Source organism: Hippoglossus hippoglossus, chromosome 9 (genome assembly GCF_009819705.1).
Source record: "Hippoglossus hippoglossus isolate fHipHip1 chromosome 9, fHipHip1.pri, whole genome shotgun sequence".
Taxonomy (NCBI): Eukaryota; Metazoa; Chordata; class Actinopteri; order Pleuronectiformes; family Pleuronectidae; genus Hippoglossus; species Hippoglossus hippoglossus.
Genome location: NC_047159.1, coordinates 371,522 through 389,021, shown reverse-complemented (window position 1 = coordinate 389,021; position 17,500 = coordinate 371,522). Strand labels below are relative to the sequence as shown.

The following is a 17,500-nucleotide window of genomic DNA, read 5'->3' as shown; positions in this document are numbered from 1 at the left end:
GTGTGTGTTTGTGAGTGTGTGTTTGTGAGTTTGTGAGTGTGAGTGAGTGTGTGTGTTTGTGAGTGTGTGTTTGTGAGTGTGTTTGTGAGTGTGTGTGTGAATTTGTGAGTGTGAGTGAGTGTGTGTGTGAGTTTGTGTTTGTGAGTGTGTGTGTGAGTGTGTGTGTGAGTTTGTGTTTGTGAGTGTGTGTGTGAGTGTGTGTTTGTGAGTGTGTGTGTGTGAGTGTGTGTGTGTGTGAGTTTGTGTTTGTGAGTGTGTGTGTGAGTTTGTGAGTGTGTGTGAGAGTGAGTGAGTGTGTGAGTGTGTGAGTGTGTGTGTGTGTGTGTGTGTGTGTGTTTGAGTTTAGCAGCTACTTTGATCTGTTAATGTTGGTTTTTGGCTGCAGGCTAAACTCATCACACACACACACACCAGAGATTGTGTGTGTGATGTCTTCATCGTCTCTGTGTCAGTGGGGGACGATGATTGACAGCTCCCATCAGGACCCCGCCTCCCTACTGCTACATCAATTACTCCACATGTCTCACTTTCACTGACTGTATATAAAGATGATCAGTGACTGTATATAAAGAGGATCACTGACTGTATATAAAGATGATCAGTGACTGTATATAAAGATGATCAGTGACTGTATATAAAGAGGATCAGTGACTGTATATAAAGAGGATCACTGACTGTATATAAAGATGATCAGTGACTGTATATAAAGATGATCAGTGACTGTATATAAAGATGATCAGTGACTGTATATAAAGAGGATCACTGACTGTATATAAAGATGATCAGTGACTGTATATAAAGATGATCAGTGACTGTATATAAAGAGGATCAGTGACTGTATATAAAGACCATCACTGACTGTATATAAAGACCATCAGTGACTGTATATAAAGACCATCACTGACTGTATATAAAGACCATCAGTGACTGTATATAAAGACCATCAGTGACTGTATATAAAGAGGATCAGTGACTGTATATAAAGACCATCAGTGACTGTATATAAAGACCATCAGTGACTGTATATAAAGATGATCAGTGACTGTATATAAAGATGATCAGTGACTGTATATAAAGACCATCAGTGACTGTATATAAAGACCATCACTGACTGTATATAAAGATCAGGTCTCAATCTTTTATGTAAAATGCCTTGAGACAATGTACGTTTTGAATTGGTGCTATATATATATTTTACACCTGTAAACTCTGTTCCCTAACAAACAGCTGGTGAACTTTAGAGACCAAACGCAGAGAGAAAAGTTCAACATGTTGATGTGAAGCTGATCATGTGTCTGTGTTCACCGTCGACAAAAAACAACATTTCAGAGGAAACAACACAATGACACACCGACACACACACACACTCTGTCAGTCATACACAGTGTCAGTGCTGCTGCTCCTGTCGTCTGTCTTCAGCCTGTCAGGCAGCACTGAGGGAATCGCTTGTTTCACACAGAGGATCTATTCAGATTTAATGTCACATTATAAAGAGCTGAACGTCTCTCACTCCTTCACCAACCTCATTTTAAATCTGAACATTTCAAGAGTTTAAAACCTGCAGAGAAACAACAGAACACTCTGTGTGTGTGTGTTTTACAGGGCTGGGTTCTGGAGGGAATCCCTCAGACTCGTCTTCAGGCTCTGACTCTTCAACAGGCCGGAGTCGTCCCTGATCACGTTGGTGAGAAGAAAACTATCAAATGCACAATTTGTACAGTTTATACAGTCACTGAAACACACTGTCTGTGTGTGTGTGTCAGTGATACTGGAGGCTTCTGATGATGTGTTGTTGGAGAGGAGGGAGGGGAAGCTGGTCGACCCACTGACAGGAGGTGAGTCAGTTTATGTAAATGTATGTATGTCTTTGTGTTTTATGTGTATTTGTGTGTTTATATGTGTGTGTAATGGAGTTACATTCGTGAGCTCTGCACACTTCTGTGGCCCACAATGCACCTGGCTCTCTGGATTGTCCAACATGAGACATCTGTGGACGTCTCAATGTATCTCTTTACAATGATTATGTATGACATCACTTCCTGCAGACGTGTACCATCAGACTTTCATCTGGCAGGCCAATGACATCATCGCCCAGCGTCTGGAGAAGGGGCGGGGCCCATCAGAGACGCAGTACCTAGCTGAGCTGCAGCGTTTCCGCGGCGAGGTCACAGGTCTTAGATCAGCCTATCAGCACGTCCTGAAGATCATCAACAGTGACCAACCACACGCTGACGTCTACCAACAAGGTTCAGACTCACAAAACAACCAATCACACGCTGACGTTACATTTCATTTAGCTGAAGCTTTTATCCAAAGCGACTCACAATAAGTGCATCAACCCCGAGGGAACAAACCAGAACAACAAGAATCAATGGGGTGTGAGGTTTGACCATGTCCTGGATGTAGACTGGACCCGATCCGTTCGCAGCACGGTACCAAGTACTAGAGTCTTGAAACGGATGTGGGCAGCTACTGGTAACCAGTGAAGGGAGCGGAGGAGTGTGAGTGAACTCAGGTTGAAGACCAGTGGAGCTGCTGCTTCCTGGATGAGCTGCAGAGGTCGGATGGCAGCAGCAGGTAGACCTGCCAGGAGGGGGGGGGCAGTAGTCTAGGTGTGAAGCTGCTCAGAGACAGCAAGGAGGACAGTCTCAGTCGAGTGGCCTTGAAACCAGACTGGTGAGGGTCAAGAAGGTTGTTGTGGTGGAGATGGGAGGAGAGTTGATTAAAGATCGCTCGCTCAGAGCTGTGGAAACAAAGGGAAGAAGAGAGACAGGTCTGTAGTGGTTTACTTCAGACGGGTCGAGGGGGGGGGGGGGGGTTTCTTCAGGAGAGGGTTTACTCTTGCCTCCTTCAGAGAGTTAGGGAAACAGCCAGTTGACAGGGAAGTGTTGATAAGATGGGTGAGAAAAGGAAGAAGGTCAGGAGCGATAGACTGGAGAATGTGAGATGGGGTCAAGGGGGCAGGTGGTCGGGGGGGCGGAGGTTACCAAGGTAAGAACTTGATTGGGAGACGGGGGGGGGGGTGAAAGAGGAAAGTGAAGGGGATGAAGATGATTGAAGTGTAGTTATAGAAGGAGGATTAGAGAATGAGGAGCGTAGGTCATCTATCTTTTTTGTAAAGTAGTTGACAAAGTGGCTTGGTAGAAGGGGGGGACTGGGGGGGGTCAAGGAGGTTGGAAAAGATGGAGAAGAGTTTTTTGGGGTTTGAGAATGAGGATTGAATTGTAGTTTGGTAAAAAGAGCTTTTGGCTGCAGAACTGGAGACAGAGAAAGAAAAGAGAGGAGACTGATCAGTGAGCAGCTCGTCAGGGTGTTTAGATCTTCACCATTTCCTTTGTGATGCTCACATAGTGGCTCGGTCGGCTCGAGTCAGACGGAGCTGGGGAGGACTTGGGCTCCGGCCTGAAGTAAGAGGACAGAGAGAGTCAAGAGAGGAGGACAGAGTAGAAAGGAGACAGTCTGTGGCAGAGTTAGGATGCATGAGTGAGAAGGAGTCAGTGGAAGGGAGATAAACCAGAGGAGGAGGGAGAGAGGGAGCAGGTACAGAGTCTGTTGATGTGGTCGGGTTGTCAGTTTGAGAGAGTCAGAGATATAGAAGTGGTCAGAGACATGAAGTAGGATTACAGTGAGGTTAGAGGTAGAGCAGTTTCTGGGAGGACTGAGCGATCGAGCATTAGACATGGACCATGTAGATGGTTCTCAGAAGCAACGCATTCACTCTCTGCATGTCACTATATTTGGCCAATCAGACACACACTGACTCATAGTGAGACTGACACACACTGATACTAACACACACTCACAATTTGTGTTTAACACACGTATGTTTGACTCGAAAATATGATAATATTCTGATAAACAGTTTCAGTCATTTGTAAATTTCTCACTGACGCTTGTGTTTTCTCTAAACGAATGAACTCTGTGTGTGTTTGTTGTCTCAGTGCTGGCTTTTGTCCGGACTCGACATCGCTCCAGGACTCCTAGAATCCTCCTGCTGGGTCCACCTGGGTCGGGGAAGAGTCACCAGGCCAGACTGCTGTCAGAGAAATACAAGATGCTGGATGGTAGGCGCACACACACACACGCACGCACACGCACACACACACACACACACACACACACTCAAACTCCTCTCTCTCAGTGTGTTGTGATCAGCTGATCAGCTCCGCAGCAGCTGATGGTTCAAGCCTTGGAGAAAAGATTCAATCATATCTGGATGATGAACAACCAGGTAACACACACACACACACACACACACACACACACAATAGATGAAATAAATAAATGAGTCTTTGGGAAGTGATCTGACTCGTTTACTCATCATACCTTGAGTAAACGACATTGCCCTGTCGCTGCAGCTCCAGACGACCTGGTGCTGCAGGTTCTGGAGCGACATCTGAGCCAAGTAGACTTTAGCAGCAGAGGCTGGATCCTGCACGGGTTCCCCCGAGACCTGCAGGGGGCGCTGAGGCTGCAGGAGTCCCAGCACCAGCCCAACAGGTACTGCATGTACATCTACTTATACTACTAATACTACCAGCAGTATCTATATATTACATATCCTGCGATCAGACAGAGGTCGGACAGTTTGATGAGACGGCCTTCTTCCCTCTGAAGAACAAACGGACCAATCACAGCCTGTCACTGACACGTCAGGTTTGACCAGCGTTTAACCCTCGATGCTACGTGCTAACAGCTGATAAATGATGTCATCCTCTTCCCCTCAGAGTTTTCTTCCTGGAGCTGACGGACGACGTCTGTGTGGAGAGAATCAGTCTGAGAGCGACAGACCCAGTGAGCGGAGAAAGGTCAGTCCAAACCAAACAAGACCAGGACCCTTAGTCTGATCTTCATCCATGTCCAGGACCAGAACTCTGACCCATGACCAGGACCAGGACTCTGACTGCATCTTTCTCCTGCAGGTTTCACGCTGTGACTCGACCGGCTCTGAGCTCTGAGATCCAGAACAGACTGGAGACCAGACCAGAGGACAGAACTCACACTGTGACACACACTCTGAACCAGTGCAGGACACACACTGCTGCTCTGCAGGTACCACACACACTAGAGATGCACAGTTTACAGTTGTATCAATGAACTCATGGTTGATTTGTGGCTCGGTGTGTAGCGTCGTAAAAGTTAACATTTCTGATTAATAGTGGAAATATGCATTATACATCATTAATATGTAAAATATGAATTACATTCTCTAAAATGTAAAATGTAAACCTTTTGTGCAGCTTGTAATTCCTAGTCAATGAAAACATAGGGCTGTGTTTTTGTTGTGCTAAGGTGCAAAGGGCAGTTAAATGTCCCGTGTGCAGAGAGACTCTGACAGGATGCTCATCTAGAAACAGGGAGATTGAGATGAACTGGGAGAACCTCACATACTTTAATACTTTGATCCTTTAAGTAGCTTTATCCTGTGAAATTAATATTTATTTGGGGGACAAATAGTTTCCAGATTTACCTTGTGACAGCCCCCCCTCTCTCTCTGGGACTCGAACACTCACCACAGTGACTCTTCACTGTTAGAAGTGACTCTCCTCAAAGGGAAGGATAAGGGAAGTTTAAATCAACGTCTGGTTGGTGAAGTGGATCTCAGCCTCTAACTCACCCAGTACATCTCAATCTCTCCGACTCATCCTGTCACCAGAACACCAAATCACTCAGTCACGTTCCTGAAAATAGGTCCACGTGTTTTTATTGTTTTATTATACAAAAACATCAAAACATATTGATCCAGAGCACAGAATATAGAAATATTATTGTGTTTCAATCACTCTGTGTGTGTGTGTGTGTGTGTCAGTCTGTCTATCCAGATGTGGTTCTCATTGATGCTGATCAGGATCCTCACTCTGTGTTTGAGGCTCTGGAGAGCAGATTAAATTCTGTCTGAGAAGAGGACTCACCCAGACTCACCCGGACTCATCTGGACTCACCCGGACTCACCCGGACTCACCCGGACTCACCCGGACTCACCTGGACTCACCCGGACTCACCCGGACTCATCTGGACTCACCCGGACTCACCCGGACTCATCTGGACTCACCCGGACTCACCTGGACTCACCCGGACTCATCCGGACTCACCCGGACTCATCTGGACTCACCCGGACTCACCTGGACTCACCCGGACTCACCCGGGTCACATATGTAATGTTGTTGGTTTGTTCTAAAACATAAATAACCAGTTGGTTCTGTTTTGAGTTGATCTGGTGTCTTATCAACAACATTAGCAGTAATACTAATGAGTGGCTGTGAGTGACAGCAGCTGTCGGCCGCTGCAGCGTCTCGTCTCATCTCTCTCGTCGTCAGTTTAAATCTCCGGCTGGTTTCAAAGTGAGCGTTTCGGTCTCTGACTATAATTAATCCTCGTAAGCGGCGCTCGGAGTCCCAGCGGCGGCGGGCCTGTTGGATGATTGACAGCTCTATTTTTAAGTCATTGTTGACAACAGGAAGTGCGGTGAGAAGGAAATGGAAGCTGACGGCTGCTGATGTGATGATGGACGGTTTATCCTCGTCCTGCAGAGACAAGACGCTGTCTCGCTCAGCCTCTGAGCAAATGCACCAGAATCATGTGAGGTCAGAGGGTCGTTACCTGGACTCGCCCAAAGACCTGAGGTCTTCAGGTCCGGTCAGAACTGAGTCCTGATCCAGATGGTGTGGTCCGTCCTCAGGTCCCTGTTGTCTCATGATGCTGGGACCAGGTCAGAGCCTGGTGAATCTGATGAGGGTCTGATGAGGATCAGGTCTGTGATGCCTCCTGCTCACTTTATTTATCTAATTCTGTTCATTTCTGAAATTAAATGAGGTGGAGACAGAACAGCAGATACTGCATTCACAGTATAGTTATATATATATATATATATATATATATATATATATATAGTTATATAGTTTTATATATATATATAGTTTTATATATATATATATATAGTTTTATATGTTATATATATAGTTATATAGTTTTATATATATATAGATATATATAGTGAAGTGGGGAATAGTGAGTGCCTTATGACGCAGTCTCCAAAATGGCGATCATCCATGACGCTGCTGCGCATGTGTGATCTCTGGAGGGGCGTGGCTCCAGTGACGCATCAGGAAGTGATTCTCACGTGCGTCGGTCTGTTCGGTGAGTTTAATGTTTTTACTTTTATTTCACGAGTTTAAATCTGTTTACGAACCGGAAACTGCTGCTGTTAGCATAATGCTAACGGCAACGTTATCTGCTAAAACACAACCGAGTCCGAGATACACACACCGACACACTAACACACACAAACACAGACACACAGACACACACAGCTGCTGTTCTAATAACTCACGTTTCTTCACATCAGGTGAAACTTGATCACTTGATGATAAACGTGCTAACATAAGGTCACAGTTTGTGTGTGAGGTTTAGTGTATACACGTGTGTGTGTGTCGGTGTGTGTGTGAGGTTTAGTGTATACACGTGTGTGTCGGTGTGTGTGTGAGGTTTAGTGTATACACGTGTGTGTGTGCTCTTGTACAGCTTCTTTGTGAGGACCAGTTTGAGTGTACAACCTACAAAGTGAGGACCTTTTGGCCGGTCCTCACTTTGTGACCCCCCCTTTAATCAGGGTTAGGTATTTATTTTGGATGGTGAGGGGCTAGGGAATACATTATGAGTTTACTGAGATAGCTGTACAAAGGTGTGTGTGTGTGTGTGGTAGAGCTGGTGATTAATTGAATTTCATTCACTATTATGAAAGCAAAGTAATTGATATCATTTTGTTTGAGTCTGTGATTCACACACGTGATGTAACGACTGTAAATAATAAAATAAAAATGCAAAGTAAAAAGCAGGAAGCTGCAGCTGCTTCTCACACGTTACAGACCTGCTGACCTGAGTTCACTGTACATGTTAACACGGATCACAGCCGGGACCTGAACAGAACCGGGCCCTGCACCATGAAGCAGGTTGACTTCAGGGGAACTTCAAACTTCAGTTTGGATGATTAAAGGGATAGTTCACTGAAAAATGAAAATTCATTATCGCCTCAGCACTATGGTGGAGGGGGGGAGTTGAAGTGTTTGAGTCCACAAAACACTTCTGGAGTTTCAGGGGTAAACTTTGTTATTGCAGAATCTAAAACAACTGAAGTATCTAGTGATCGATTCTTCAGACGTAATAAACAAGAGATAAAAACATAACCTGCCTCCATCCTGCTCCTGTGATGTCATCAAGTGTCCACAAGCCCGGCGTTCAAACTCCTCTAGAAACAGTCATTTACTTCATTTCCATGTTTTTAGAGTAAATGTCCTGTTCTCCTCGTCTGGAGCCACGTTCACGCATACACCGCACATGCTCTCGCCTCTATGCTCTGGCCCAAGTGCACTTGACCATATTCACGTGTTCTCACGATAGCTGTAGTTACTTCCTGTCTCTGTCTGCTGCTCCACTCTCGCCTGAATCCTGCGGAGGATTAGTTGTTCATGTTGTGTTGTTCATGTGTGAAAGACAAACTGTGGAGAAAGTCTGGACCCAATTCTCTGGAGATCCTCCACAGGACATGTCTGAAAACAATTCAGAGATTTCTAGAATCAAGTTGTGATTCAGTAATTAAACTGAAGGAGAACTGGTGCTCTCTGGAGTTTCTCTCCTTCTGGATGTAAAATCCTGAACGTTCTGTTAGTTGAGAAACTCTGAAAGTTCCTTGAACGTGACACAGATGTGACGATTGTGTGTGTGTGTGTCTCTCTCTCTCACTCAGGTGTGTGGATGATGTCATCAGTAGACGACCAGCTGTGTCTGAACATCAGCAGCAGTTTTCCCTCGGCTCCGTCTTGCAGGAGGAAACCTCTGACCGCTCAGCAGCGATGGGCCAGAGTGAGTTTGTCTGTCAAATTATTTAAGACTTGAAACAAGATGAAAATGTTTTATTGTGACCAGAATCATCACATTTGTCATGTTATGAAATGTTGAAAAGTTAAATAGTGGAGCTGAGTGAGTGAAGGCGAAACTAAATCCTGCATCTGACTGAAAGACCACACTCTGGAATAAAGAGGAAACCAACCTCCAGATGTTATCAAGCTAAAGCTCCAACACATCTGTACTGACAAAGCTTCTGATTGAAAATATGAAAAATATAAAGCTGATAAGTAATTTTATGCCACGTCTGAATGTTTTTTGTAAATAGAATAAAACTTAATTAAACCTGTTAGAGGAGCAGATACGAGGAAATGCTCTTTGTTCTTCCTGCTACTTTGAAGTCTGTGTGGTGTCTGTGAAATGATCATGTCTAGGGCAGGAAGTAGACTGATTTTATTCTGAAAGGGTATGATTGAGGCTGGTCTCAAATCGGTGTTTTTAAACCAGACGTGATTTTCACAATAAAAGCTGCTCATCTGTGAATGTTCAGAAGAAGCAGCGAGCGGAGGAGAGGAACTTTAGCTCCGCCCCAGAGAAGACGAAGCCCTCGTTCAAACAGATGAGGCTTCAGGAGGCTGACACCGAGGCTCCTCCCCCTGAAGACTTACTGGTAAACACCTGATCATCATTTGTTCATTTGTTTATCGCAACATTCAACAACGTTAGCGCATGTTTTCCTGATATCCTGCAGCCCTACACGATATGATGGACTTCGTAGTTCAGGCTCGTTAACATGACTTGTTTGTTTGTTATTGTCTTTGGCATCTTCAGGCTCCACCCCCTGAGCCGACAGACGGGGGTGCCCAACAGAAGAAGAAGAAGAGGAAGAAGGATGGAGGGACGGAGGCAGGAAGGAGCAGCATCAAGACTTCCTCTCTGTTCAAACACAACCCAGATATTCCTGAGATCCTCAGGTACGCAGCTCCTCCTCTGATTGGCTGCACAGAGCCTCCTCTGGTTCTAATTGGTTCATATTACAGCTGATGTCACTGGTTCACTTCCTTGCATATTAATCAGGATACGTTTTCTTCAGTTCGACTGTTTCTCAGCTGAAGGAGAAAATTTTCACCAGTGACTCGTTTTCAGAGCTTGAACTGCACCCCCACCTGGTAACACACACACACACACACACACACACACGCACAAACACCTTGTAACATACAGACACACACACACTTCTATGCTCTGATTGGCTGTTTGATGTCCAACAGGTGGCGACACTGAACAAAGTCCTGAATGTTTCTACACTGACCAGGTCAGTACACACACACACACACACCCACACACACACACACACACACACACACACACACACACACACACACACACACACACACAATATCATGTTTTTGTAGCGATGGTTTTCTGCGATTCACTTTTATTTGTATAGAACCCTAACCAAAGAAGATTTCCGAGGTCAAAGGTCACATGACCTCATGAGTCTTGTTTGTGTCCAGTGTTCAGAAACAGACAATCCCAGTTCTTCTGTCGGGACGAGACGCTGTGGTTCGATCCCAGACGGGATCAGGTGAGTCACTCAGGTCACTTGTCCGCTGGTTGAAGTGTTGACGTCGTGAATGATTCGTTAATCGAGTCCCTCGTGGTTAAATGTGTCTGCAGGTAAAACGCTGTCGTACGCCGTTCCCCTGGTTCACAGTCTTCAGTTGGTGCGGCCGAAGCTCAGCAGGTCAGACGGTCCACTGGCCGTCGTCATCGTCCCCACGAGAGAGGTTTGTCTGATCACATGCGTGTTCTGATCTGTGACAGTGACCACACCCGCCTCTCGTCCTCCTCAGCTGAAGGGACGCCTTGTTTTTGGTTTCCTCTGGGAGCTGAGATGAGGGGCGGGGTGTTTTCACTGCTTTCGACAAATCAGAGCGGAGTCTGATAGCTGCTGTCACAAGATTAATCCTTGACTCCTCCCCCTCCATCAGCTCGCCCAGCAGACGCTGCAGATCTTCCAGAAACTTCTGAAGGTAGCGAAACTCCTCCTCCTGCTTCTGTTTGTCCATGTGAACTGTTTTTCATCACGTCTCTCTCTCTGCAGCCTTTTACCTGGATTGTCCCAGGTGTTCTGATGGGAGGAGAGAAGAGGAAATCAGAGAAGGCCCGGTACGTAGCTCCGCCTCCTCTTCCTCTCTTTGTGATACCAGAGGTGCTGTGGCAGGGCGTGTCCTCTGTGAGACTGGGCGTGTCCTCGAGGAGGTTGTAAACAGTGTTTTTCTCATCAGGCTCCGTAAAGGAATCAACGTCCTGGTCTCGACTCCTGGACGTCTGGTGGATCATATCAAAAACACCCTGAGCATCGTGTTCAGCTCTGTACGCTGGCTGATCCTGGACGAGGCCGACAGGTAACGTTAAATTAGAAGTAGAGGCAACTACCATCACAGTTACACACAGAAGTCCCGTTTTAACATCAGGTTGTGTATTGTCCTGTTAACGAGGTCATAGACGACACAGGAGTTGTGATCGTGTCTCAGTCATGACGTTGTGTGACGTCGTTGTGTTTTCAGGACGTTGGATCTGGGCTTTGAGAAGGATGTGACCGTCATATTGAACAGTCTGAACTCTACAGGACCGAGCAGACAGAACGTCCTGCTGTCTGCGACACTCACACATGGTACACACACAGACACACACAGACACACACAGACACACACTCACAAGTGTTTCTGATCAGTTTGGATTATTTAGTTATTTGATGATATAGAAACAAGACGTCATGATTGACAGCTGACACTGACTCTCTAGTGGCAGACATAAACGGTGTGTTTAAAGTTCAGTCACTGGGAGGAGTGTGTGTTGGTTTCCATGACAGTCACATAGTAACCAACCAGTGCGTCAGGATCATCTGGTTCCGTCTGTCACAGCCAATCAGACGCTGCAGCTGTTTTTACCTGTAATGTCCTGCTGTGTTCAGGTGTGACGCACCTGGCTGATGTTTGTCTGAACGACCCTGTCAGCATCCACGTGTCAGGCCCCGCCTCCTCTGACCTCACCACCATCAAAGCTGGAACCTCTGACCCCAGCCCAGCCAGCCAATCGGAGAGCTTTGCAATGCCCGAGGCCTTGAAGCAGTTTGTGGTGGTGGTTCCCAGTAAGATCCGACTGGTGTGTCTGGCTGCGTTCATACTGGACAAATGTCAGGTACGTGATAAAAACATGTAAAACATGAAATACATATAAATGTATATATGTGCTGTTGATGTTGTGGTTTATATATATATATTTATATATATATATATATATATAAAAACCTCTCACAGTCTTTAGATTGACTCTCGCTTCGTTATCTTCAGGTTTTTGTTCTTTTTTATTGTTTGTGACATCAACGTAATGAAATATTATTTTAATGTCTTAGTTTTGTTAGTTTTCAATCTAAAGTAATTTTTTTACATAAATCTTCAATTTTGTAACATTTTCTTGGTTTAAAGTAAAACAGGATGTTTGTGAACATCAGGTCTGTTGCAGTTTTCTACTTTAGCTTCCTGATTGGTCAATGAGTCGTCAGCCACCTGGTCAGCTGCTGCAGCCTGATTGGTTTCTGTCTCTTTGTGTTTTAGTTTTCTCAGAACAACAAACTCATCGTCTTTGCCTCGAGCTGCGAGGTCGTCGACTTCCTCCACTGTCTCTTTACCTCTGTCCTCACTGGGCCCTCAGCCAATAAGAGGCCTCCGCTCAGCTTCCTGCGTCTCCATGGCAACTTGAAGCAGGAGGTGAAAGTCTGACCCCGCCGCTCAGTGTGGTTCTGTTAATGCGATCAGCTGATCAATAAGGGTGCGTTTGTTTTGTCCAACAGGAACGTTCCGAGGTCTTCCAGCAGTTCTCAGTGTCTAAGTCCGGAGTTCTGCTGTGTACGGTCTGTATCTGTTCACACTGTTGCACTACACGTTCCTTATGTTCTACATGTTCTACACTTTCTTCCTTTTCCACCGTGTAAGTGTGTGTGTGTGTGTGTGTGTTTCAGGATGTAGCAGCCAGAGGTCTGGATCTTCCTCAGGTCACTTGGATTGTTCAGGTAAATGTCTCTGTGGACAGAGAGGACACAGTCTGTCCTCTGCAGGCAGATGCCGTAGCTCCGGTATAGTCCACGTGTAGATGTGTTCCTACTCAGAACCGTGACGTGCACCTCCCCAAAAATGTAAACACACGTCAGGTTGACGCAGACCAGGAGAGCTGTGATTGGTCCGCTGCAGCTCGACAGTATTTCTCCTTCTTCGTCTCACTCGGTTTATTGATCGTACAAACCTACTCCTCCTCCCTCTTTCTTTTCTTCGTTGCAGTTCTTTAAAAAAACTAGTTGCTCTCTCATCTATCAGCTCCACCACGATGACATCATTGTTCTGAAGTGAACAGAGACACCAGAGAATTTGTAAATACGCAGAAGAAACTCACAGCCTCTAGTGTTTCTGTTTATACATGATCCCTGTACATAGTGTTTGAGTGGAGGTGAGCCTCAGGGTCTCAGCTGAGACCACTCCCCTCCGTGTGGCCCTCTGATGGTCGGAGCTGGGATCACAGTTTCAGGTGGTAATAGAATTTGATTGATGAGAGGACACCACACTTCACTACCAGAAGAATTATCGATTTAAATATCTTATATCGTATTTATGTTCGATGACTTTATTCTTCACTTCTCTCTGAGGTCATTAATGACTGATTGAAATTTCAGTTCACTCCTCCGTCAGCGGCGGCGGAGTACGTCCACCGTGTCGGTCGGACGGCTCGAATAGGAGGACAAGGAAGTAGCCTCCTCTTCCTCACCCCTACCGAGACCGCCTTCATCAATGAGCTGGCCATTCACAACATCAGGTCTGTTGACGGAGAGCAATCACAGCCATACACCTTCAAGGATTTATACTAGATATGATTTTTAATGTGGGGGCGGGTCTTCTGTGTTTCAGCCTATCAGAGATGAAGCTGCTGGACATCCTGTCCAGTCTGATGATGGATGATGCGTACAAAGGGCGGGGCAAATACCACAGCAAGGTAAGACGCCATGTCACATGATCTGCACGGAGGGTGCTCAGTGTTTCAGCTGATTGGTTCAGTTGGCGTGTTGGTGTTTGTGATAAATAACGGCGACTCGATATTTCTCCGCCAGACGTCGTCTCGAGCTCTGGAGCAGGAGATCAGAGAGCGAGCGACGGTTCTGCAGACGAACTTTGAGAACTTTGTTCACGCAGATCCTGAGTCGCTGCAAAACGCCAAGAAAGGTACGTTCACTGTTCTCTGCAGATCTGGTTGGTCAGTTGATTGGTGGGTTAATATCGCTGTGATGTGTCTGTGATGTCACCAGCTTTTCAGTCCTTCCTGCGGGCGTACACCACCTACCCCGCTCACCTCAAGCACATCTTTCACATCCGCTCCCTCCACCTGGGACACGCCGCCAAGAGCTTTGGCCTCAGAGACGCTCCTCAGGGTCTCTGCTCTGGTGCTTCGGGCCCCCGGACCAAACGGCAGAACAAGACGCACACGAGGATCCCGGAGAAGAAGAAGACGAGCGGCAGCGAGGCGGCAGGACGTGCTGAGAGGAGGTAAGTGGGTAGGCCCCGCCCCCTCTGTCACTGCACCTTCAGAGCTATGTATTCACATTTCCTGCTGCCGCCGTTTGTCATTAAAAGCTTTAAAAATGACTGCATGCTTTTATTGTGAAGAGGGTGGAACATTATAGCAGCTCGGTGTTTCCTGCAGGCGACAAGAAAAAAAAACATACCACAACCACTAGATTGTGTTTGTGTTTGTGTGTGTCTGACACGTCTGTCTGCTCATTAACACACAACCCCTGCTGAGATGACAGACACACACACACACACACACACACACACCCTAATAAATAAAGCAGCGTTCTCCTGTGTGTGTTTAATGTGTGTTGTTGTTCTTAACTGCTGCTCCTCACAGCAGACCTGCCTGGACACGGTCTGACCACACACCCACACTCACTCATTACAGGTGTGTCCCGCTTTGGGCTTCACCTCCCAAAATCCTTTGGGTGCTAATCAGTTGTGTATCGGTGCCGTTCAAGTGATCCTCTGTTTATAAATGTTCTGTATAAAACACCCTGTTTGTGACTTTGCTGCGAGCTCATTGGCTCACACTTTTCAACAGTCTTAGTTCAGCATTTAAAGGGATAGTTCACCGAAAAATGTAAATTCCCTCGTCTCCTCGGCACTATGATGGGGGGGGGGGGGGGGGGGGGGGGGGGGGGGGGGGGTGAAGTGTTGATTCCACAAAACACTTCTGGAGTTTCAGGTGTAAACAGTGTAGCAGCAGAATCTGAAGTATCTAGTGATCGATCCTTCAGACGTAATAAAACAACAGATAAAAACATCCTCCATCCTGCTCCTGTGATGTCATCAAGTGTCCACAAGCCCCGACGTTCAAACTCAACTGGAAACGACGTCATTTAAACAGAGTTTTAAGCCTAAAAGTCTCTGATCTTCCTACGAGCTGCGTTCACAGACCCTCGGACACGATATCGTGTGGCTACGTCTGCTAGCATCGCCACTTCTGGTAGTGGACTTTTAGGCCTAAAACACGGTGTCAATTTTCTTAGATTTCTAAGATTTTTCCATCTCGTCTCTCAGCGGCAATTGATTCTGATTTAGAAAGAATAGTTATTAAACCTTGATCTCTTCAATCATGTGACATGTTCTAACCAATGAGAAGAGGGCGGTATCAGCGTCATGTTAAGGCACAGTACAGATTAACCCTAAACTTTAACTGACGTTAACCGTTTGTCCTCGTCAGGTTCCGTCACGGTCAGAGGGACGTCCGTCTGCTCCACTCCGAGTTCTCCAGCGGTTTGGACGAACAAGACGCAAAGAAGAAGAAGAAGAGAAGGAAGACGATTGGTCAGTCAGGAGAGGAGGAGGAGCTGGAGTGCCCATGAGCAAGGGGCCAACCTTTACAGCTGACTCCTCATCACCGTGACAACGGCACCTGGTTTATTACATCAACCTGAGACGGAGCGTTCAGTTGTCAACAGGAAGTCAGAGTTCACACTGAAGACAAGACGGTGTTTGTGTTTTTAGTGTGTAACAAAGAGTGTGTCACTGCTGAGTACAGACCACAACAACATTAACACAACATTACACACACACACACACTTCAAAAAGTCAAGCCAAAGCCTCTCTATCTCCCCCTGGTGTCTGGCTGCAGTATAGGTCACAAACCTCCTCCATGTTAGCAGATGGGACATGGACCAAACTAAAACATCAAAGTAGAAGTTAAATAAATGTTTGTAAAGATGTTTCTGTCGTTTCAGCTCGTTCTTATCTCTCTGATGTTTGTTCAAGTGTTTCTCATCAGTTTGGTTTGAATCAGTTATTTGATGATATAGAAACAGGCTGAGACTGACTCCTGATTGGTTTAAAACATGTATGGGCGGGACCTCGATCACTACTCCACAGACTGACTGTAAATGACGTCATCACAACAAATGGCAGCGTTTGTATCTGAGATATTTCAGATTCATTTCTGTACGAAGTGGAGACGATAATCTGTCATCAAACTTCAGTTTGGTTTGAAGAGTCAATAAAATCTTCAGAGACGATTTAACATCAAGAGTCAAACAAAACAAGAACAGACCAAAAACTTGTAATAGATTTTTATTGAAAATGTAAAAAAAGTAGTATTCATTTCAAATGTTTTCAGAGGAAAGTTTTCATCAAAACATTAAAAACGTGTTCAATGTCCTGTTGTTATAACGTTATTTATAAAGCACCTTTATACACAGTGTAAAAGACAAACTGCTGAAAGCGTGGGGCAGAAGTATAAACATAGTAAAATAATATATCAAAAAGCAGAAGAAAGTGTTTATGGAAGTGACGTAGAAAGATAATTGTGTTAAAGACGATGACAAGATCTTGTGTCGTCCTCCTGGTCCTCCAAGTCCTTCCTCTCCTTCTCGTCCTCCAAGTCCTCCCACTCCAAGTCCTCCTGGTCCTCCCACTCCTTCTGGTCCTCCTGATCCTCCCACTCCTTCTAGTCCTCCAAGTCCTCTCACTCCTTCTCGTCCTCCAAGTCCTCCCACTCCAAGTCCTCCTGGTCCTCCCACTCCTTCTGGTCCTCCTGATCCTCCCACTCCTTCTCGTCCTCCAAGTCCTTCCTCTCCTTCTAGTCCTCCAAGTCCTCTCACTCCTTCTAGTCCTCCTGGTCCTCCCACTCCTAGTGCTCCAAGTCCTCCTGGTCCTCCCACTCCTTCTGGTCCTCCTGGTCCTCCAAGTCCTCCCTCTCCTGGTCCTCCATGTCCTTCCTCTCCTTCTCGTCCTCCAAGTCCTCCCACTCCAAGTCCTCCTGGTCCTCCCACTCCTTCTGGTCCTCCTGGTCCTCCCACTCCTTCTAGTCCTCCAAGTCCTCTCACTCCTTCTAGTCCTCCTGGTCCTCCCACTCCTAGTGCTCCAAGTCCTTCTAGTCCTCCTGGTCCTCCAAGTCCTCCCTCTCCTAGTCCTCCATGTCCTCCCACTCCTTCTAGTCCTCCAAGTCCTCTCACTCCTTCTAGTCCTCCTAGTCCTCCAAGTCCTTCCTCTCCTTCTCGTCCTCCAAGTCCTCCCACTCCTTCTAGTGCTCCTGGTCCTCCAAGTCCTTCCTCTCCTTC

The 17,500-nt window shown here is 46.2% G+C and overlaps 2 protein-coding genes across 7 annotated transcripts in view; both read left to right on the top strand.

Moving 5' to 3' along the window:
- The window catches only part of ak8 (adenylate kinase 8), a 14,840-nt gene extending 8,601 nt beyond the window's left edge, over nucleotides 1–6,239 (top strand). For 4 of the 5 annotated variants that reach the window (XM_034595598.1, XM_034595597.1, XM_034595596.1 and 1 more), the window contains 9 exons: nucleotides 1,603–1,684; nucleotides 1,764–1,835; nucleotides 2,046–2,246; nucleotides 3,942–4,064; nucleotides 4,142–4,231; nucleotides 4,359–4,500; nucleotides 4,728–4,808; nucleotides 4,923–5,052; nucleotides 5,810–6,239. In XM_034595598.1, coding sequence (XP_034451489.1) covers nucleotides 1,603–1,684; nucleotides 1,764–1,835; nucleotides 2,046–2,246; nucleotides 3,942–4,064; nucleotides 4,142–4,231; nucleotides 4,359–4,500; nucleotides 4,728–4,808; nucleotides 4,923–5,052; nucleotides 5,810–5,899 — 1,011 coding nt within the window. In that variant the 3' untranslated portion in view covers nucleotides 5,900–6,239. The remainder of the gene's footprint in view (nucleotides 1–1,602; nucleotides 1,685–1,763; nucleotides 1,836–2,045; nucleotides 2,247–3,941; nucleotides 4,065–4,141; nucleotides 4,232–4,358; nucleotides 4,501–4,727; nucleotides 4,809–4,922; nucleotides 5,053–5,809) is intronic. The other variant, XM_034595595.1, reaches the window with a different exon arrangement.
- A 50-nt stretch (nucleotides 6,240–6,289) lies between these two features.
- ddx31 (DEAD (Asp-Glu-Ala-Asp) box polypeptide 31) overlaps nucleotides 6,290–17,500 on the top strand; it is a 26,925-nt gene continuing 15,714 nt past the window's right edge. The window contains exons 1-22 of one of the 2 annotated variants that reach the window (XM_034595574.1): nucleotides 6,987–7,137; nucleotides 8,744–8,859; nucleotides 9,392–9,511; nucleotides 9,673–9,815; nucleotides 9,935–10,010; nucleotides 10,113–10,156; nucleotides 10,359–10,429; nucleotides 10,522–10,631; nucleotides 10,836–10,877; nucleotides 10,949–11,013; nucleotides 11,133–11,252; nucleotides 11,415–11,521; nucleotides 11,822–12,048; nucleotides 12,465–12,617; nucleotides 12,701–12,760; nucleotides 12,869–12,919; nucleotides 13,574–13,713; nucleotides 13,806–13,890; nucleotides 14,006–14,117; nucleotides 14,201–14,438; nucleotides 15,652–15,918; nucleotides 15,985–16,033. In XM_034595574.1, coding sequence (XP_034451465.1) covers nucleotides 7,020–7,137; nucleotides 8,744–8,859; nucleotides 9,392–9,511; nucleotides 9,673–9,815; nucleotides 9,935–10,010; nucleotides 10,113–10,156; nucleotides 10,359–10,429; nucleotides 10,522–10,631; nucleotides 10,836–10,877; nucleotides 10,949–11,013; nucleotides 11,133–11,252; nucleotides 11,415–11,521; nucleotides 11,822–12,048; nucleotides 12,465–12,617; nucleotides 12,701–12,760; nucleotides 12,869–12,919; nucleotides 13,574–13,713; nucleotides 13,806–13,890; nucleotides 14,006–14,117; nucleotides 14,201–14,438; nucleotides 15,652–15,793 — 2,340 coding nt within the window. In that variant the 5' untranslated portion in view covers nucleotides 6,987–7,019 and the 3' untranslated portion in view covers nucleotides 15,794–15,918; nucleotides 15,985–16,033. Of the gene's footprint in view, nucleotides 6,752–6,986; nucleotides 7,138–8,743; nucleotides 8,860–9,391; nucleotides 9,512–9,672; nucleotides 9,816–9,934; nucleotides 10,011–10,112; nucleotides 10,157–10,358; nucleotides 10,430–10,521; nucleotides 10,632–10,835; nucleotides 10,878–10,948; nucleotides 11,014–11,132; nucleotides 11,253–11,414; nucleotides 11,522–11,821; nucleotides 12,049–12,464; nucleotides 12,618–12,700; nucleotides 12,761–12,868; nucleotides 12,920–13,573; nucleotides 13,714–13,805; nucleotides 13,891–14,005; nucleotides 14,118–14,200; nucleotides 14,439–15,651; nucleotides 15,919–15,984; nucleotides 16,034–17,500 lie in introns of those variants that run through there. The other variant, XM_034595575.1, reaches the window with a different exon arrangement.